General features: G+C 36.7%; 1 protein-coding gene across 6 annotated transcripts in view; it reads left to right on the top strand.

Moving 5' to 3' along the window:
- The window catches only part of GRIK2 (glutamate ionotropic receptor kainate type subunit 2), a 725,919-nt gene that overhangs the window by 270,924 nt on the left and 434,166 nt on the right, over positions 1-20,829 (top strand). For all 6 annotated transcript variants that reach the window (XM_061131531.1, XM_061131528.1, XM_061131529.1 and 3 more), the window contains 2 exons: positions 12,034-12,201; positions 16,081-16,338. In XM_061131531.1, the coding sequence (XP_060987514.1) occupies positions 12,034-12,201; positions 16,081-16,338 (426 nt within the window). The remainder of the gene's footprint in view (positions 1-12,033; positions 12,202-16,080; positions 16,339-20,829) is intronic.

The raw sequence follows: 20,829 nt of genomic DNA, 5'->3' as shown, positions 1-20,829 counted from the left end.
CATATTTTTTATACTGTTTAAACTTTTTAAAAAATTTATTTATTTTTTATTGATGGATAATTGCTTTACAGAATTTTGCTGTTTTCTGTCAAACCTCAACATGAATCAGCCATGGGTATACATATATCCCCTTCCTTTTGAACCTCCCCCCCATCTCCCTCCCATCCCACCCCTCTAAGTTGATACAAAGCCCCTGTTTGAGTTACCTAAGCCATACAGCAAATTCCCCTTGGCTATCTATTTTACATATGGTAATGTAAGTTTCCATTGTACTCTTTCCATACACGTCACCCTCTCCTCCCCTCTCCCCATGTCCATTACTGTATTCTCTGTTTCTCCAATGTTGCCCTGTAAATAAATTCTTCAGTACCATTTTTCTAGTTTCTGTATATATGTGTTAGAATACAGTATTTATCTTCCTCTTTCTGACTCACTTCACTCTGCATAATAGGTTCTAGGTTCATCCACCTCATCAGAACTGACTCAAATCATTCCTTTTTATGGCTGAGTAATATTCCCTGGTGGCTCAGAGGTTAAAGTGTCTGCCTGCAATGCGGGAGACCTGGGTTCGATCCCTGGGTCGGGAAGATCCCCTGGAGAAGGAAATGGCAACCCACTCCAGTATTCTTGCCTGGAGAATCACATGGACTTAGGAGCCTGGTGGGCTACAGTCCACAGGGTCACAAAGAGTTGGACACAACTGAGCGAATTCACTTCCACTTTTCACTTTCACTATTCCATTGCATATGTATACCACTACTTCTCTAACCATTCATCTCTCAATGGACATGTAGGTTGCTTCCATGTTCTAGCTATTGTAAATAGTGCTGCAGTGAACAATGGGATACATGTATCTCTTTCAATTTTGTTTTTCTCAGGGTATATGCCTAGGAGTGGGATTGCTGGGTCATATGGTGGTTTTATTCCTAGTTTTTTAAGAAATCTTCATACCATCTTCCATAGTGGCTAAATCAATTTACATTCCCACCAACAGTGCAAGAGTGTTCCCTTTTCTCCACACTCTGTCCAGCATTTATTGTCTGTAGACTTTTGATGATGACCATTCTGACTGGTGTGAGGTGATATCTCATTGTAGTTTTCATTTACATTTCTCTAATAATGAGTGATGTTGAGAATCTTTTCATGTATTTGTTAGCCATCTGTATGTCTTCTTTGGAGAAATGTCTGTTTAGGTCTTTTTCCCACTTTTTGATTGGGTTGTTTGTTTTTCTCGTATTGAGTTGTATAAGCTTCTTGTATAGTTTGGAAATTAATCCTTTGTCAGTTGTTTCATTTGCTGCTATTTCCTCCCATTTTGAGGGTTGTTTGTTCACCTTGTTTATAGTTTCCTTTGCTGTGCAAAAGCTTTTAAGTTTATTCAGGTCCCACTTGCTTCCTTTTGTTTTTATTTCCATTACTCTAGAGGTGGGTCCTAGAGGATTTTGCTTTGATTTATGTCATCGAGTGTTCTGCCTATGTTTTCCTCTAAGAGTTTTGTAGTTTGTGGTCTTGCATTTAGGTCTTTAATACATTTTGAGTTTATCTTTGTGTATGGTGTTAGGAAATGTTCTAATTTCATTCTTTTACATGTAGCTGTCCACTTTCCTAGCACCATTTATTGAAGAGGCTGTCTTTGTCCCATCGTCTATTCTTGCCTTCTTTGTCAAAAATAAGGTACCCAAAGGTGCATGGGTTTATTTCTGGGCTTTCTATCTTGTTCCACTGGTCTATGTTTCTGTTTTTTTGCCAGTACCATATATCTTGATGATTGTAGCTTTGTAGTATAATCTGAAGTCAGGAAGCTTGATTCCTCTGGCTCCATTCTTCTTTCTCAAGGCTGCCTTGGCTGTTTGGGGTCTTTTGTGTTCCCATACGAATTGTGAAATTTTTTGTTCTAGTTCTGTGAAAAATGCCATTGGTAATTTGACAGGGATCTCATTGAATCTGTGGATTGCATTTGGTAGCATAGTCATTTTCACAATATTGATTCTTTCTACCCAGGAACATGGAATATCTCTTCATCTGTTTATGTCATCTTTGATTTCTTTCATTAGTGTCTTATAATTTTATGTGTACAGTTCTTTTGTCTCCTTAGGTAAGTTTATTCCTAAATATTTAATTCTTTTTGTTGCGGTGGTGAATGGGATTGATTCCTTAATTTCTCTTTCTGAGTTTTCATTGTTAGTATATAGAAATGCAGGTGATTTCTGTGTATTGATGTTATATCCTGCAACCTTGCTAAATTCACTGATTAGCTCTAGTAATTTTCTGATACCATCTTTAGGGTTTTCTATGTACAGTATCATGTCATCTGCACACAGTGAGAGCTGTACATGTTCTTTTCTGATCTGAATTTCTTTTATTTTTCTTCTCTGATTGCTGTAGCTAGGACTTCCAGAAATATGTTGAATAATAGTGGTGAAAGTGGACACCCTTGTCTTGTTACTGATCTTAGGGGGAATGATTTCAGTTTTTCACCATTGAGAATAATGTTTGCTGTAGGCTTATCATGTATAGCCTTTACTATGTTGAGGTAGGTTCCCTCCATGCCCATTTTTGGAAAAGTTTTAATCATAAGTAGGTGCTGAATTTTGTCAAAGGTTTTTTCTGCATCTATTGAGATTATCATATGGATTTTATCTTTCAATTTGTTTTTTATGGTATAGCACATTGGTTGATTTGCATATATTGAAGAATTCTTCAGATCCGTTCAGTCACTCAGTCGTGTCCGACTCTTTGCTACCCCATGGACCGCAGCATGCGAGGCCTCCCTGTCCATCACCAACTCCAAGAGTTTACCCAAACTCATGTCCATTGAGTCAGTGATGCCATCCAAACATCTTATCCTCTGTTGTCCCCTTCTCCTCCTGCCTTCAATCTTTCCCAGCATCAGGTTCTTGTCAAATAAAGAATCCTTGCATCCCTGTAATAAACCCAACTTGATTATGGTATATGAGCTTTTTGATGTTTTGCTGAATTCTGTTTGCTAAAATTTTGTTGAGAATTTTTGCATCTGTGTTCATTAGTCATATTGGCCTGTAATTTTCTTATTTTGTTTTGTCTTTGTCTGGTTTTGGTATCAGGGTGATTGTGACCTTGTAGAATGAATTTGGAAGTATTCCTTCCTCTGAAACTTTTTGAAAGAGTTTTAGGAGAATAGGCATGATATCCTCTCTAAATATTTAATATAATTCTCCTGTGAAGCCATCATGTCCCGGTTTTGTTTTGGGGGAGATTTTTGATTAGAACTTAATTTCAGTGCTTGTAATTGGGTTGCTCATAATATCTATTTCTTCCTGGTTCAGTCTTGGAAGATTGAACTTTTCTAAAAACCTGTCCATTTCTTCCAGGTTATCCATTTTATTGCCATATGGTTGTGCATAATACTCTCTTATAATCTTTTGTATTTCTGCATTGTCTGTTGTAACCTCTCCTTTTTCATTTCTAATTTTGTTGATTTGATTCTTCTCTCTTTTTTTCTTGATGTGTCTGGCTAAAGGCCTGTCAAGTGTTTTTATCTTCTCAAAGAACCAGGTTTTAGTTTTATTAATCTTACTATTGTTTCCTTCCTTTATTTCTGCTTTGATCTTTATGATTTCTTACCTTCTACTAATTTTTTTTTTTCTTCTTTTTTCAATTGCTTTAGCTGTAAAGTTAGTTGGTCTATTTGATGTTTTTCTTGTTTCTTGAGGTGGTGGTGGTGGTTTAGTTGATAAGTCTTGTCTGATTATTGCAATCCCATGGACAGAGGAGACTGGTAGGCTACAATCCATGGGATTCTCTAGGCAAGAATACTGGAATGAGTTGCCATTTCCTTCTGCAGGGGGTCTTCCCCACCCAGGAATTGAACCCAGTTCTCCTGCATGGTAGAAGGACTCTTTACCAACTGAGCTTCAAGGGAAACGTGTTGTTTCTTGAGGCAGGATTGTATTGCTATAAAATTCCCTCTTAGAACTGCCTTGGCTGCATCCCGTAGGTTTCGAGTTGCCGTGTTTTCCTTGTCATTTGTTTCTAGAAATGTTTTGATTTCCCTTTTTGATTTGCTTCCCATTTGCATGGTATATATTTTTCCATCCTCTCACTTTCAGTCTCTATGTATCTTTAGGTCTGATGTGGGTTTCTTGTAGACAGCAGATATATGGGTCTTGTTTTTGTATCCATTCAACCACTCTGTGTCTTTTGGTTGAGGCATACAGTACGTTTACATTGAAATTAATTATTGATATGTATGTTTATATTGCCATTTTCTAATTGTTTGTGTTGATTTTGTAGATCTTTTTTCTTCTGTTGTATTTGTTGACTGTATAAGTCCATTTTAACATTTGTTGTAAAGCTGGTTTGGTGGTACTGAGTTCTCTTAACTTTTGCTTGTCTGAAAAGCTTTTTATTTCTCCATCAATTTTTAATGAGATCCTTGCTGGGTAAAGTAATCTTGGCTGTAGATTTTTCCCTTTCAGTACTTTAAATATATCCTGACAGTCCCTTCTGGCTTGCAGAGTTTCTGTTGAAAGATCAGCTGTTAAGCATATGGGGTTTCCCTTGTATGTTACTTGTTGATTCTCCCTTGATGCTTTTAATATTCTTTTTCTTTTTGTTTAGTCTTTGTTTGATTAGTTTGTGTCTTGGTGTGTTTCTCTTTGGCTTTATCCTGTATGGGACTCTTTGTCCCTCTTGGATTTGATTGGCTATTTCCTTTTCCATGTTGGGAAAATTTTCAAATATAATCTATTCAAAAATTTTCTCATACCTTTCTTTTTCTCTTCTTCTTCTGGAACCCCTATAATTCAAATGTTGGTGAGTTAGATATGGTCCCAGAAGTCTCTGAGCATATCCTCAGTCCTTTTCATTCTTTTTACTTTATTCTGCTCTTCAGAAGTTATTTCCACCATTTTATCTTCCAGCTCACTGACTTGTTTTTCTGCTTCAGATATTCTGCTATTGATTCCTTCTAGAGTGCTTTTAATTTCAGTAATTGTGTTGTTCGTCTCTGTATGCTTATTCTTTAATTCTTCTAGGTCATTGTTAATTGATTCTTGCACTGTCTCCATTTTGCTTTGAAGGTTTTTGATCATCTTTACTGTCATTATTCTCAGTTCTTTTTCAGGTAATTTTCCTATTTCCTCTTCATTTATTTGGACTTATGTGTTTCTAGTTTATTTCTTCATTTGTGCTTTATTTCTCTGACTTTTCTTTTCCTTTTTTTTTTTTAAGGTGTTGTGTTTGAAGTCTCCTTTTCCCAGGCTTCAAGGAAAGTTGAATTCTTTCTTCCTTTTGGTTTCTGCCCTCCTAAGTTTGGTCCAGTGGTTTGTGTGAGCTTCCTATAGGGTGAGATCATGCTGAGTTTTTGTTTGTTTGTTTTTCCTCTGATGGGCAAGGCTGGGTGAGGTGTTACTCCTATCTGCTGATGATTGGGCTTGTTTTTCTGTTTTGTTTGTCGTTTAGATGAGGCTTCCTGCACAGGGTGCTATTGATGGTTGGGTGATGCTGGGTCTTATATTCAAGTGGCTTCCTGGTGTGAGTTCTCACTATTTGATACTCCCTAGGGTTAGTTCTATGGTAGTCTAGGGTCTTGGATTCAGTGCTCTCACTCCAAAGGGTCAGAGTTTGATCTCTGGTCAGGAATGAAGATTCCACAAGTAGTTTGTTATGGCATTAATGGAGAGTAAAACAAATATCCAAAAATGAGAAACCAAAGATGAACCCCAGACAAATGAAAGTTACAAAATCAGGCAAATAATAATTGAAATAATGGAATATACACACATACATATACGCCCATGAGCAAAGTGAAAACAGTCCAACAAATATAAAGTACAGTAGATTGATCTGGCAAACAAAGGAAATAAAATATTATATTTACCAGTTAAGAGCAAAACTAACTTTAAGCACTGGAGAAGGCAATGGCACCCCACTCCAGTACTCTTGCCTGGAAAATCCCATGGGTGGAGGAGCCTGGTAGGCTTCGGTCCATGGGGTCACTAAGAGTCAGACACGACTGAGCGACTTCACTTTCACTTTTCACTTTCATACATTGGAGAAGGAAATGGCAACCCACTCCAGTGTTCTTGCCTGGAGAATCCCAGGGACGGGGGAGCCTGGTGGGCTGCTGTCTATGGGGTCGCACAGAGTCGGACACGACTGAAGTGACTTAGCAGCAGCAGCAGCAACTTTAAGCACAAACTAGAAAACAAAACTAAAGCAAGGTGCCAAGTGGGGAATAAAACAATGAAAAGAAAACTAACAAATGTGTTGAGAGGCAAGGAAAGAAAGAATAGATATGCAAAGTTAAAGAGACATAGATGAAGAAGATTTATATACAAGAAAGATTAACTGCAAGGGGAAAAGACCAATAGGAAAGTCAAACCAGTGTAGTAGGATTAAGTTTAGAAAAAATATAGTAGGTTTAAAAAAATTAAAAATTAAAATTATAAAAAAGAGAAATAATGGAAGAAGAAAGAAAGGTGGGGGGTATGGGGAGGAAAACTCCACAGAACTGCAAAAGCCCAATGTCAAGGCAGAGGTTTATAGCAGCAATAGAAATTGTGACTGAATATACATATATACATATACACCCATAAGCAAAATCAAAACAGTCCAACAAAAATTAAGTACAATAGATTCACCTGATGAACAAAGAAAAGCAAAAATTATATCTTCCAGAACAAAACTAACTAAAGCACAAACTGGATAACAAAACTAACGCAAGGTGTCAAGTGGGGAATAAAGCAATGAAATGAAAACTAACAAATATGTTGAGAGGAAAGGAGAGAAAAAAAAGAAAGAATAGATATACAATATTAAATAGAGGTAGTTAATGACAATTTATACATGTTAAAGATTAACTGTAAGGGGAAAATAACAGCAGGAAAAGCAAACAAAGGAATAAATGTAGAAAAAATAATAATAGGCTTAAAAATTAAAAAAAAAAGAAGAAATGGAAAAAAAGAGGAAAACTCCACAGAACTGCAAAAGCCCAATGTAGAAGTAGAGGTTTATGACAGTAAAAAATGTGTCTGAGGAAAAAGAAAAAAAAAAAATAGCTCAAAAGTTTATTTGGATTTCTTAGTGCCAATAAAATTGACAACTACAACAGAGGAGTAAAAAAGGGGGAGTAAAAACTCCAAAAGAACCTACAGAACAAGTCAAAAAATAAGAATCATAAATGTTTTTCTTGAGTCACGGCTGTCAGTCCTTTCCCATACCGGGAATCACAGGTCACCTCACCTCCCTAGGACGCCCTCCAACACTGTGCAGATCTCTGGACCTGCTGTGGGGGAGCTCAGATTCTAATCTGGTCCTACTCCTGTCCACAGCTATCAGAGCCAGTGCATTTTCCTTTGTGGGAGCTCTCAGTGACCTTTTGTATATCCCACAGACACGGAGTCTGCTTAGTTGATTGTGTGGATTTAATCCGCAGCTTGTGCAGCTGGTGGGAGGGTTTGGGTTTCCTTAGCCGCACTGCCCCTGGGTTTCACCTGTGTTTTTATTTCCACCTCTGCATGTGGTTCGTCCACTGGGGTTTGCTCCTAGGCTGCCCTGGAGGACTTGGGTTTGCCCCGCGAGGGCCAGGCGTGGAGGTGGGGCAGCTGCTTGGGTCGCAGGGGTTCTGGCAGCCCCAGGTGCTCAGGGGGGTTGGCGGCGAGGGCGGCAGGAAATATAGTCTCTAGAAGGGGATGGCGACCACGATTGGCCAATACGCTCCAGTGTTCTTGCCTGAGAACCCGCTCTCTGACAGAGAAGCCTGGCAGGCCACAGCCCACAGAGTCACAGAGAGTCAGACGCGACCGAAGCGACCCTGCGCGCATCGACGCAAGACTTTTTTTTTTTTTGCCTCTGGCAGCCCTGCCCCAGTGAGAGTTGAGCGTGAAGGTGGAGCTGCTGCTTGGCTTGCGGGGACCCTGGTGGCGCCAAGCGTGCAGGGACATGGACTGCCTCCGCCGCAGGAGTTGTGGCCCGATCAGAGTCCTTTTTTGAGCCTCTTGTAGCTGCTGATCAGAAGGCCTCTTTGGCCGGTCTTTCTCTGTGGCTCTGCCCGTACAGGCACTTAGAGGGCTCCCTTGCCTGGGGTCCTCCTCTGTTGTTTGGCGCGACAGGCACTAAAGGGCGCACCCTTGGCGGGGTCCTACGCTGTAGTTGAGTGCGTAAGGGCCAGCCTCTCTGTTGTTCAGCTGCCCATGCTGGCGCCTGGAGAGAGAGGCTATGGTGATGGCTCCACCCCCTGCGCCTGACTCAGCAGTAGCGCTTTACTTCCATGGCTACCTGCTTTTCCTCCACAGGCATTTCCCACCACGATCTCCTCCCTCACATCCCCTCAGTCCATCTCTCCACAGTCAACAGCAGCCCTCGTCTTGGGGTTGCTCCACAATCCCTAATCTCCAGCTCCCAGCCGCTGCCCCTTCGAGTAGACCTGCATTCCTGTCTGGGGTATTATGGCTGAAGCAAGGACTGTCTGATTCTCATTCTATTTAGACTGGCCCCAGATCAGCTGCTTCACTCTCAGCCTTAAATGTTTCTTCTCTGACTCAGTTACCCTGCTGTGGGGATTGGGCCTGTGCTTCAGTTCCCTCAACCTGCCAAGGACAGGTCCAGTCCTACTAACACTCCTGTTTTTCCCCCCTAGTTCCTTTGTCCTACTGAGTTTTGCATGGTTCTATATATTCTTTTCCTCTGGTCAGGTACTCCTGTCTGCTCTCAGCTGGTGCTCTGCATGCACTGCTGTGTCTGAAGGTGTTTTCCTGATGTATCCGTGGAGAGAGATGGACTCCAAGTCCACCTACTTCTCTGCCATCATGTTCTCCCTCTAAACTTTCTGTTTTGTATTGGGGTGTACCTCTGTCCCTGGGGATTATCTAGGCAAGAATACTGTAGTGGGTTGCTGTGCCATCCTCCAGGGGATCTTCCTAACCCAGGGATCAAACCCAGGTCTCCCACATTGCAGGTGGCTTCATTACCATCTGAGCCACTAGGGAAGCCCAGAAATACTGGAGTGTGTAGCCTATCCCTTCTCCAGGGGATCTTTCCAACCCAGGAATCAAACCAGGGTCTCCTGCACTGCAGGCGGATTCTTTACCAGCTGATCTACCAGGGAAGCCCTACTATGAATATTCTTGTACATGTTTTTCTTTCTTCTTCTTCTTTTTTTATTTTTATATTTTCACTGTTTGAACTGTTTGTTTTATATTGAGGTATAGCCAACTGACAATGTTGTGATAATGTCAGGTGAACAATGAAAGTACTCTGTCGTACATAGTCAGGTATTCATTCTCCCCCAAACTCCCCTCCCATCCAGATTGCTGCATAACATTGAGCAGAGTTCCATGTGCTCTACAGTAGGTCCTTGTTGATTATCCATTCTAAATACAGCAGTGTGTACCTGTCCATCCCAATCTCTCTAACTATCCCTTCCCACCATCCTTCCCTCTGGCCACCATAAGCTTCTTCTTAAAGTCTGTGTGTCTGTTTCTTGTCTTGTAAGTTCATTTGTATCATTTCTTTTTAGATTCTACATATAAGGGATGTCATGCAATATTTCTTCTTATTTTAATGAACATAGATATACAGTTTTTCTTGGACATAAAACCTGGAGCAAAATTTTGGGCCACAGAGTTGGTGTAGTCTCAATGTTAGAAGACTCTGACACATAATTTTCAAAGTAGGTTCTTACTTTGAAGAGAGGTGAAGGATAGGAAAGTTGTAACCTGCTATCATCGTGTGTTGACCATTTCTGTATCCTTTTTTTCTATTTATGCATGCTAAGTTGCTTAAGTCGTATCTGGCTTTGTGTGATCCTATGGACTGTAACCTGCCAGGCTCCTCTCTGTCATGGGATTCTCCAGGCAAGAATACTGGAGTGGGTTGCCATGCTCTCCTCCAGGGGATTTTCCCGATTTTCCTGAATTACCCGAATGTGGTAATTTTATACCACATTCAAATTAAAACTTGAACAGAGAGAAGTAGAAGATTCAAAGTTTCATTTTATTTTGCTGTTAAGAAATGACTTCAGGTTTGCATTTCTGGAATCAATTCTGTGTTCCTAATTAAGTTTAAGAAGTACTTTCCAATTACTCAATTATTTTTCTGTTCCATATATATATGAACTTACATTTCTAACTGCATATTTTTTATTAAAGTCATCTTATCTCACATTTTAGGAATTAGGAATTTTTGTGTATTTTGCTGAATGAAATTTTGAAGAAAATTACTAATTTGTAGTGGAATAGGCAAGGGCTTTCAAAACAGGCATGAACAGATTCTAATGTTGCCTCTGTCATTTGATAGCTGCATGATCTTTGGTCACAAGATTGTTTTCTGTAAAATTATACTACTTGGGATTGCTTTGAAGATTCAGTGAAATCTTAAACACTTATGTAGTGTTTGCTCTATGGTAATCATTGATTCTAAGTGCTTTGTTATGACACAATTTGCTGTCTATTAACAGTTCTATGTACTAGCTCCATCATCATCTCTTTTTAGAGATGAAGAAACTCAGACTGAAGATTTAAGCAACTGCCCAGTTTGCCTGGGATGACAAGTGGCAGAGCCAGAAAGTAAACACAGTTTAACTCTGGAGTCCATGCTCATGCCACTGTTCTCCTCCACATACATGACATCTAATTTTGTTGTTGACACCCATTAAGTCTTTGGATATTGATAAATACTTATTATCCTTCTGCTTAGCATAACTCACCAGGATTTAAACACATTCAGAATATAATTTCACAATAAGTTGGCTGTTCTGTAACCATACCATCAAACTAGTTGAAAAAATAAGAGAAATGTTTCCAACTAATATGATGTAAAATGAAATATTTCCAATTCTTCCTGAATATAAATTTGTCCAATCACTGTGGTATCTTCTGAGTCCTAATTCCTCATATTTGGAGGAATTATTACCATACCATGACTTCTTACTAATTTAGAGTAGGTAGTATGCTGATAGTATAGTCTCCTGACATTCATGCGTCGAGACTTTTGATGAGGTATGAATTGCAAGCTGTGGAAGTGTCCTATTCAAGGGAGTTTAATTTGTGAATGGCTGTGCTGAGAGCACATGGTGTGAAGTGTGAAAGGGAGAAAAGTAAGTGTTCATTATCTTAAGTGTTTTGGTTTCCTAGAGACAGAGGTTGGAGGATGTCAGCTATCAGGTGCTCCCCCTTTCATTTCATTCACCAAATCAACAAGGAAGAGATTCTCTTGGAGACAAAGGTCTCAGTTAGGTCACTCACAACTGAAGAGAGAGAGATGATATCAAGGCTGGGGCACAACTGAGGGGACTGGTCTGAGACACAGCTGATGGAAGGTGCCAAATGGAAAGAACATGTTGTTAAATTATATTCCACATTTTGTGACCAAAATTATTTGCTACAGTGTTATTCGCTGCCTAAGGGAATTTCGTGATTCGGGAGAGCTATCTTTCAAAAATGTCAAGTGTTTTCTGAAAAAGGATGGAGAGAAAAACACATAGAAAATTCTACTTTGTTCTTTTTCTTGCAAGTAAAATGCTGCAATTTGCAAGTGAATAAGTATTTTGGGTTTTTAATATGGTAAGTTATTATTAAACTTAAAACTTAAAAATTATGATAAGGAATTCAGATGTCTGAATAAACAGAGACAAATTTAATACAGTTTTCCCAATGCTAACCTTATACCTTTTTATCAACATAGAGGACTGATTATTTTGGAACTGTGTGCAAATCTTTGAGAGTTCAGTACTTGATGCAGGATCTATATATATGTAGGCCCTAAAAGAAGCAACTACTAAATAAAAAGGCAAAATCATATTCAAATCATATAAAATTTTGATATCAATATCAAAGAAGTTTTGCCAGTGTGAATTTATGTTAAAGGGCATAAATTCAAAATTTTATTTGAATATTTGAAGTATTCATACTGCACGTTCTTAGACAAATCACATATACTCACTCACACACACTCACACAAATTAAGTACCCAAATACATACATAAAAGTACAGATACCTTCCAAGATTTTCTCTGTCTTGTAAGAACTGTGTGATTTTTCCTTTCTTTGCCAGGTGGTATTTTTGAATATGTGGAATCCGGCCCAATGGGAGCTGAGGAACTTGCATTCAGATTTGCCGTGAACACAATCAACAGAAATAGAACTTTGCTGCCCAATACCACCCTAACCTATGACACCCAGAAGATAAACCTCTATGACAGTTTTGAAGCATCCAAGAAAGGTAATTGATAGACATTTAATAGTGTGTTTTCTGAAATTCAAATTGTTAGCTATTCTTAAGAGATTTCTTAGTCCACAAAGTAGTTAATAAGTCACTAGAGATATTTTCATGCAAATATTTCTTTTTGAGCTGCACATACATTCTTTTTTCAGGAAAGGTAAAGTGATATGGTTACCTGCTGAAAAAATTTGCTTATAACATGAATTGTAGTTAGGTCTGGGATAGTGAAGTTGTTTTCTTTTCCCCTATTAATCCTTTTGTTTTACTACTAAACTATTCCTATTTTAAGAACCTACTAAAATAAAACAATACCATCAGTGAATTTTACCAAGTTTTACAATCCAATTTTACATTTTTATTTGCATTATGTGTCAATTCTACTTTACTACTGTGGTCTTAATTTACTGAGTATCTTGAAAGTTCTATGGTTCCAAGTGACTTAAAAACAGCAGCCCAATTTTAAAACTTAATTGGAAAAATTTGATCAATCTTTCATTTATGTTGCCTATTTTTTAGCCACTTGATATTTCTTTTTGTAACTGAGAATAAATGGCTAATGATATAAAAATTGGATTACATGAAGAAATAATAAAAATATCTTATGAATTTTATTTATTATTTTATAAAGCTGTATTTTCAATATAAGAGTAGACATATAATTTTCTGAGATATGAGTTTAATACATATATGAAAGAAAGTAATTGAGAAACTACTGTCAAGGCATTATTTTAACCAAACAACAGTTTTAACAATAAATATATTTTGAGAGATGTTTTCATTGGCTTACTTTGTCTAAGTAGGTGATCTTTTCTTTTGCATAGTTAGCATTCATGAAATTAAATTCCATAAGGTAGATTTTCTCAAAGGAGTGGACTTAGAAAGCATTTGTTCTAAATTCTTATTTTTAAGACAGTGCTTGCTATTCTGTAATGCTAATATTGTTTTATTAGCTACCTGACATCTATAGAAATGTACATAATTATTTATAATTCTAAATCAGTACAGAGTTCTTCTAAATTCATTAATATTAATGGCAGTTGATAAGATATAATATTTCTTAAGATGAAAGTATCTTTCTTTTCCCCCAGCTAACTAGTGTTTATCAAAGCCTATGTTCTGCCTGCCCTTTGAATTCATATCTTTATGAATAAAAATAAGCTTTCACATTTCAGAACCATGTCAGGGTGATGAAAGGTTTTGAAGGCTGAAAAGGGGGGTAAAGGTTATTGTGAAATATGACATGTGTCATCATAATTGCAAAATAAGTCATTAGCTGCAAGACAAGAGCATTTGATTAGTGACATCGTTCATGATTATTTCCATTAGGAAGAAGAAGCTCTGTCTTAAATGAAATAATTTAGACCAAAGAATATGGAATATGAGTACGGTATAAATAAAATATAAATAGATTTCCTAATGGTGCCTTCAAAGTAGCAACATAAAATAAAAATGTAGACTAGAATGTTCTGATAACAAATATCTTACTACCTTGGGACTATCTTAGCAAAATTATGAGGTGGTAAACTCATTTGGTTTTTAGAATATTAAAAAGGATTTACAAATTTTACACTCATTAAAAATCCATTGGGAATCTAATTCCTGAAGTGACTTTTGCCTGAAGCTGAAAAAGCTCAAGTAAGTGTATGAATAACGTTCTTTGTGAGATATTGAAGTGGTGGATGTCATGGTTTGGATCTTGTCTTGTGAAGCACTGGCTTGTTGACCTATGACTGCTTGGGTGGCACAGCAATATGTAAAGAGATAATATGAAGTGAAAGTCGCTCAGTCGTGTCTGGAGTTCTCCAGGCCAAAATACTGAAGTGGGTAGCCCGTTCCCTTCTCCAGGGCATCTTCCCAACACTTTGCAGGCAGATTCTTTACCATTTCAGCCACCAGGGAAACCCAAGAATACTGGAGTGGGTAGCCAATCCCTTCTTCAGCAGATCTGCCCAACCCAGGAATTGAACTGGGGTCTCCTGCATTGCAGGCGGATTCTTTGCCAGCTGAGCTACCAGGGAAGCCCACTAATATAAAGGAGAGATCTAATATAGTTTTGAATTTTATGAGGCCTCAATAATATATGTGATACTGATATGATTCATTATAAAATACCAATTCATTTGGACATTGTTAAACTTTTTTAAATTGATTTTTCCAAGGCAAGAATGTAAGTTCAGTGTTTAAATTTTCACTGATATCTGATCTTATATTTTTAATAGACAATACTGTTTTGCTCAATAAACTCTGATGCATTAGAATTTGAATTATTATTGAATCATATATTGCTTTTAAATGACTCCTCTGATACCCCAAAACTCTATTTTTTCTTTGAAACACACTTCAGAAGCTCTGTATAAGCTAATATAATGTTTTTAACTTTTCTTGATTTGTGACTTGTCAAAAATCTAGAGAAGGAAGATCTTTTATTTTCAATGTATGTGAATTAAAATTTATGTGAGTGAAAACCTTGAGGCTCCAAACTTTCTACTGATTCAGAATTCCAATTATTACTTTAAAAGTAAGAATCTATATGTGTTCAAAAACTATATATTTATATTGAATTGCATTTTTGAGAAAAGATTAAACAAATGTGTTTTTTTTTTCTAACTAAAGTTTATTTATTAAATATCTCTGTGCTTAAGAATCCATCCATCACATTGCATTTTATGTGGCAAAATCTCTGAAGGAAAAATCAGTAAATTTTGCACAGTAGAATGATCAACTATTTTGAAAGGATTAAGACTGAAAATCTAATTAATCCCTAAATTCCATTTAGAATAGCTATTTATTAAATATTTTAGTCATCCTTATATATTTTCAGGGATAGACAGACTGTTGCCTCTTGGAACAGACTTCCACATTTGAACATTTCTTCTCTTCAGTTGTGTCAGAATTCATGAGACACTTCTATACATTTGCCTTAATTCTTCCTTTTCCAGTCAAAAGAAACAGATTTTAGCCTCTTTCACAGATCATATTCTTCATGTATTTAAAGATGAGTTTCATGTTTCCAGTAATTATTGACTTTCTTGACCCAAACTTACCACTTGCTTTGGTATACCTTACACAATTTAAAGTTCTGTCACAGTTTTGCTATTCCTGTCTGAATATCTTCTAATTTGTTTATGTGTCTCTTAATTACTGTAATTATTACTTATGTGAATAAAATTTTCTACACATAAATGTAAACTTAAAACTAATTTAGTGCATCATAAAAGTCTTACAGTATCCAAAAGCCAAATGAAAAGAGATGATTAAATATTTCTGTATTTAATTAAATACTTTGATTATCTTCCTACTCAATGAGATTAATCCCTATGAAATCACCCTCTGTGACTCATGTCAGGTTTTGTATGGGCATTTCTATGCATAGCTTGACCTGTATCATCAGATATTGCAGATTCTAAACTATGTGCCCAACCATAGCTTTTTAGATGGGCCATGAAAAATAGATGGCTTCTGATTCAGAATTTGAAATTGTAGAGGATGACCAGTGAATTTGGGAAGGAATATTATTCCCCTGATTTGAAATATTTCCCTGAAGTATCCCCTGGATATGAAGTATTTTTGCAAAATGAATATTCACCCCTTAAATTCTAAAATATTCTCGCTCTTTCTCCTTCCTCCACTCCTCCCTTGACATTATTTGCAAAGTTATTATATTTGAACATTAGGCTTCAGGTGTCTAGGTGAATTTCCCTTCTAACAAACTGAGAATATTTGGAGTTAGGCAACATGTAAAATCAGCTAGTTGTAGATGTTATATTAAGGGCAAACAAATCGTCCTTCAGGATGATGCCTTTGGGACAATGATAATGTGGTACTGTTGGCGCGCTGGCATCTCCTCTCATTACTGACAGACTTCTGTCTCCTCTGCAGCCTGTGATCAGCTGTCTCTTGGGGTGGCTGCCATCTTCGGGCCTTCACACAGCTCTTCGGCAAATGCAGTTCAGTCTATCTGCAATGCTCTGGGGGTTCCCCACATCCAGACCCGCTGGAAGCACCAGGTGTCAGACAACAAAGATTCCTTCTATGTCAGCCTCTACCCAGACTTCTCTTCACTCAGCCGTGCCATTTTGGACTTGGTGCAGTTCTTCAAGTGGAAAACTGTCACAGTTGTCTATGATGACAGCACTGGTAAGAAAAAATCAGTAGCCTTTGGCCCTATGCTTTAAATGTAGATAATTTTCTGAAACTCATTTGAGATTCTTGCTGTGTTATTGTTTTTTTTGTTGTTGTTGTTTTAAAATTAAAGGATAGAAAAACATTTGTAATCAAACACTAATTTCATATATCCAAATAAAGAACAACTGAATCATACATTTTTTTTTCCTGTGTATGTGTAAAATAAGCACTTTTGTTCTGGGAATGATCAGTTACTGTGAACGATAGTGTTGGATGAAGGATAGAGATAGTATGAAATATCATATTGAAACATTTATTCAAGCTTTTTTTTTCCTACCAGTTTCAGTGTATTTTCCCAAAGTAAAGCCTTATAATGAGCTGGCACTGAAACTTATCAAGAAATCTAGAGAAATAAAGAAATTCAGAATTTTGCCTTAACATTTTCTGTAATTATTTATGTTCAAAGAATGTGTATGAAAAATAATAACCTTTCTATCTGTATAGCATGTTAAAATATCCATTGAAATTCTTAGAGTTTTGGGAACTGTTTATACGCATACATAAGGGCTTACTACATGGTGTTTATTTTTGTGTCTTTAAATGAATATTTGCTGGCTAGAGGTTGTCTCTGCTTTCTTGTTGTAACACATGTTATTTTATATATGAATGGTTATCTTGAAGTATCAAATAAAAATAAGTCTCAGAAATACAGAGAAAGTAAAAAGTAAAAAAAAGTAATAATTTCCTTGGAAGTTATATTGGTGAAGAAACTGCATACTGTTTTGATTATTACCTAGTGAAAAGAAATTTCACATTAAGATGTTTATCACTGGTCTAAATAGTGCTCTTTAAATTAGAGTTTAAAAATATTTTATTCGAGAACATTTCACTATGTCTTTATGTTTACATCAAAAATGAAATTCATTTGAATTTAAACTCTCTACAAATACACCTGAAGCACACTCTATGAATGCAGTATTTAGAACTATGTACAGAAATGAATCCATTTGCCAATAAAGTTGACCATCTGCAAACTGACAGATACGAGCTCTCCCAAGAGAACAGAGAAACAGGGAGTTACAGGGTTGGAGAAACAATGTAAATAATTTGAAATCTTTTAAAAAATGTGATAAGAAAGAGTAAGTCTAAATATACATTAATAGTGTAATTTTGCAAGCTTTTCCCAGGTGGCACAGTGGTAAAGAATCTGCCAACCAGTGCAGGAGACACAAGAGACAAGAGGTGCGGTGTGATCCCTGGGTCAGGAAGATTCCCTGGAGTAGGAAATGGAAACTCATTCTAATATTCTTGCCTGGAAAATTCCATAGACAGAGGATCCTGGCAGCTACAGTCCACTGGGCCACAAAGAGGCAGACACAACAGAGCACATGCACATATACACCCAAGTGTAATTTTGCATTTTTTATTTAAAAAAGTAAAATTTTTATTTAAAACTTAACTTTAGAAAGAATACTTAAATTCCTAAAATAACCTAAGTACCTTTGATGTGTTTTTTAGCTTAAAATAGAGTTACTAAATTTATTGCATTGTTCTATTCTAAATCATTATTTTCTGTCATTGATTAAGTTATATATGTCAACTTATGAATGGCAGGTTCTGTGTGAATGGTTTCTCTGAGCATGTATAACATGATGCTCCAGGGCTGGCTCAGTGGCAAATTGGTCCACTTATGTTTGCTTGTGTGCTGAGTCACTTCAATTGTGTCCAGCTCTATGCAACCCTATCGACCGTAGCTTGCCAAGCTTCTCCATCCATGGGATTCACCAGGCAAAACTAGGCAGGCTTTTACCACTAGTGCTACCTGGAAAGCTCCACTTATGTTTATGAATGGTCATATATAGAAATATACAAAATATGAATATAAATTCATGGTGAATCTATTGTTTATTTACTTCTCCTTTCCTTCCTGTTATAATACAGGAAGGGCATTTTATTCTGACTTAATGTTACATATCCTCATATGTACATGCACATACACATGGTACATACACACATATACAATACATATATATGTATGTTAGATGTGATATTTTACACTTATTTTTTATCTTAAAGCCCCTCATAGTAGAAAGAAAGTTGGCAACTGTCTGAAATGTTTATGATATAACACCTTTCCTTACTATTCTGTTTGTATGCATATGGGTTTGACATTTTTATTTCATATATGTGGTTCTTGAGTGATTGAATAAAGGGATAATAAGATTTGTAATCAAGGTCACTTCATAGTTTGGCAAAGCAGTGTTTCATATATAATTCATCTTTTGCTTGAGTATTATTCTAAATATTTACTTCATTGAGACAAATTTAAACAGATAAATATGTATATATATATATATGTGTGTATATATATATATAGTTAGTTAGTTAGTTAGTTAATTAGATATATAGACTTTTAATGGAAACTTGACCTGAGATTAAACTTATTAAAAAAGTTTAAGTTACTATTTAAAAGAAACTTTACCACAGCTAACAGTTGAAGCTGACATCAATACTTAGATATTCCAAAAGTCCTTGATTATTTCAATATGAATGCTAAGAGTCATTACAGGATTATTCATAGAATCAGTTCAGTTCAGTCGCTCAGTCATGTCTGACTCTTTGCGACCCCATGAATCGTAGCACGCCAGGCCTCCCTGTCCATCACCAACTCCCAGAGTTTACTCAAACTCATGTCCATTGAGTCGGTGATGCCATCCAGCCATCTCATCCTCTGCCGTCCCCTAATCCTCCTGCCCCCAATCCCTCCCAGCATCAGGGTCTTTTCTAATGAGTCAGCTCTTCGCATGAGGTGGCCAAAGTATTGGAGTTTCCTATAGGTATCCTTAAAAATCCTCTGAGGGGAAAAAAAGCATGTTAATGCTTCATTTTATGCAATATTTAATCTGACAAATTTTGATGAAGCATCTGCTATGTGCCAGGGACAGTGCCAGGTATGAATATCTGCCAGTAAAAGAAACAAACTCCTGGCCTTTCTTGAGTTTCTAGTTTCTAATTAAGGACATGAAATTACTCATGTTTTTAGTATTATTTGTAGTGAAATAATTGCCTCTGTAACCTCTGTATTATGTGCGCTCTTCACTTTAATTTAACAGACTTTTGAGAACTTTGCTATTCTTGATTTTTTTTTTTTTAGAGGCTAAAACTGACTCAAAGATACATAGAAGATTCTCTTTGAAATGTGTTCATAAATATATAGAAGTACGCTTTTTTTGTTTGTTTGTTTGGGTATGTTTAAAAGTCTCAAGGTGGAATTTTAACTCAACAGAGAAACCCAACAGAGAAAATTTGTAAACTTCCCAAGTGAGCAAGATGACTGTTTGATCATGTGGGAGAAAATCTGATGACAGCTAGGATTGTGAACTGAAATGGGAGAACATCCACCTTATACCCAATGAGACAAACATTATTAACTTCATTATGGACTTATATATCTGCTGTTCATTGCGGCATGAAGTATGCATTTTATTTATGTTTCTTTTTTCCCTTTCCAGATTTATTATGTGTGCTCTTCCTCCCATTTATATTCATTTCTATTTTGTTGTGTTGTCCAGTTTGATACATGATAATTATACTTTCATCCAGTCTTTGTTCCCACCCCCAAAACAGATGGGATGATAGATGAAATATAGTGCTGGAGTAGGAAAAATTCTTAGAACGATGTTAACAGGAGCTGTTTATTTTTTATGATAATTAGCATTTGTTGTTGTCACGGATGAATGCTTTTAAACACCCTGAAAGTCTGTTATAGCTCTGAATGATGTCCAAAATGATGGAAAAGAATTGGCTTCAGAAACAAAGCTGTGTTTCTGTCAGTCATTTTGGAACATATGATTCATTCTAAATATAAACTAAAAATAAGTTGGATAGCTCTCAGCTTGTAAGCAATTCCAAGATAAGTTGTGAATATTTGCCTTAAAATTCCTGTGTTTCATCTTTGTTTATAGATCAGCAGTCCATTAACAAAGAACTCTGAACTGGTAAACAGAAGTCTGGGATTCTAGTCCCAGTTTTGTTACTAAATTACTGGTACAACTTTGGAAAAGAGAAGAGGGAAGTTGAAATGACTACAGAAAACAGCTATGATGCCCTAGGCATTGAGGTAGCTGCTATTGTACATAAACTATGACACTTAATCTTCAGAGCAATTCTATAAAAACAATGCAATTCTAGGGATATAGATTCTCAGTTCACTATCCTTGCTTCCTCAGGGAGTTGGCTCTTCTGCCCACCAGTAGCCCAAGGCAGAAACCTGAGCATCTGCCTTGATTCCAACCTTTCTTCAGCCCCACAAACAAGCTCTAATGATTATTTAATTCTATACCTCTGAAAACTCTCAAATCTGTTTATTTCTTTCATTCTTTCTAACTCTTAACTCAAAATATTTCATCTGGATTATTACTAACAGCCTCCTAACTGATGTTCCTGCTAATCCAGTAAAAAGTAATTTTTAAAAATGCAATTCTGACCCATTATCCTGTTAAT

This window comes from Dama dama, chromosome 28, assembly GCF_033118175.1.
Source record: "Dama dama isolate Ldn47 chromosome 28, ASM3311817v1, whole genome shotgun sequence".
NCBI classification, from domain to species: domain Eukaryota; kingdom Metazoa; phylum Chordata; class Mammalia; order Artiodactyla; family Cervidae; genus Dama; species Dama dama.
Note: the sequence above shows the minus strand (reverse complement) of the source record. Positions and strands in the feature narration are given on the sequence as shown.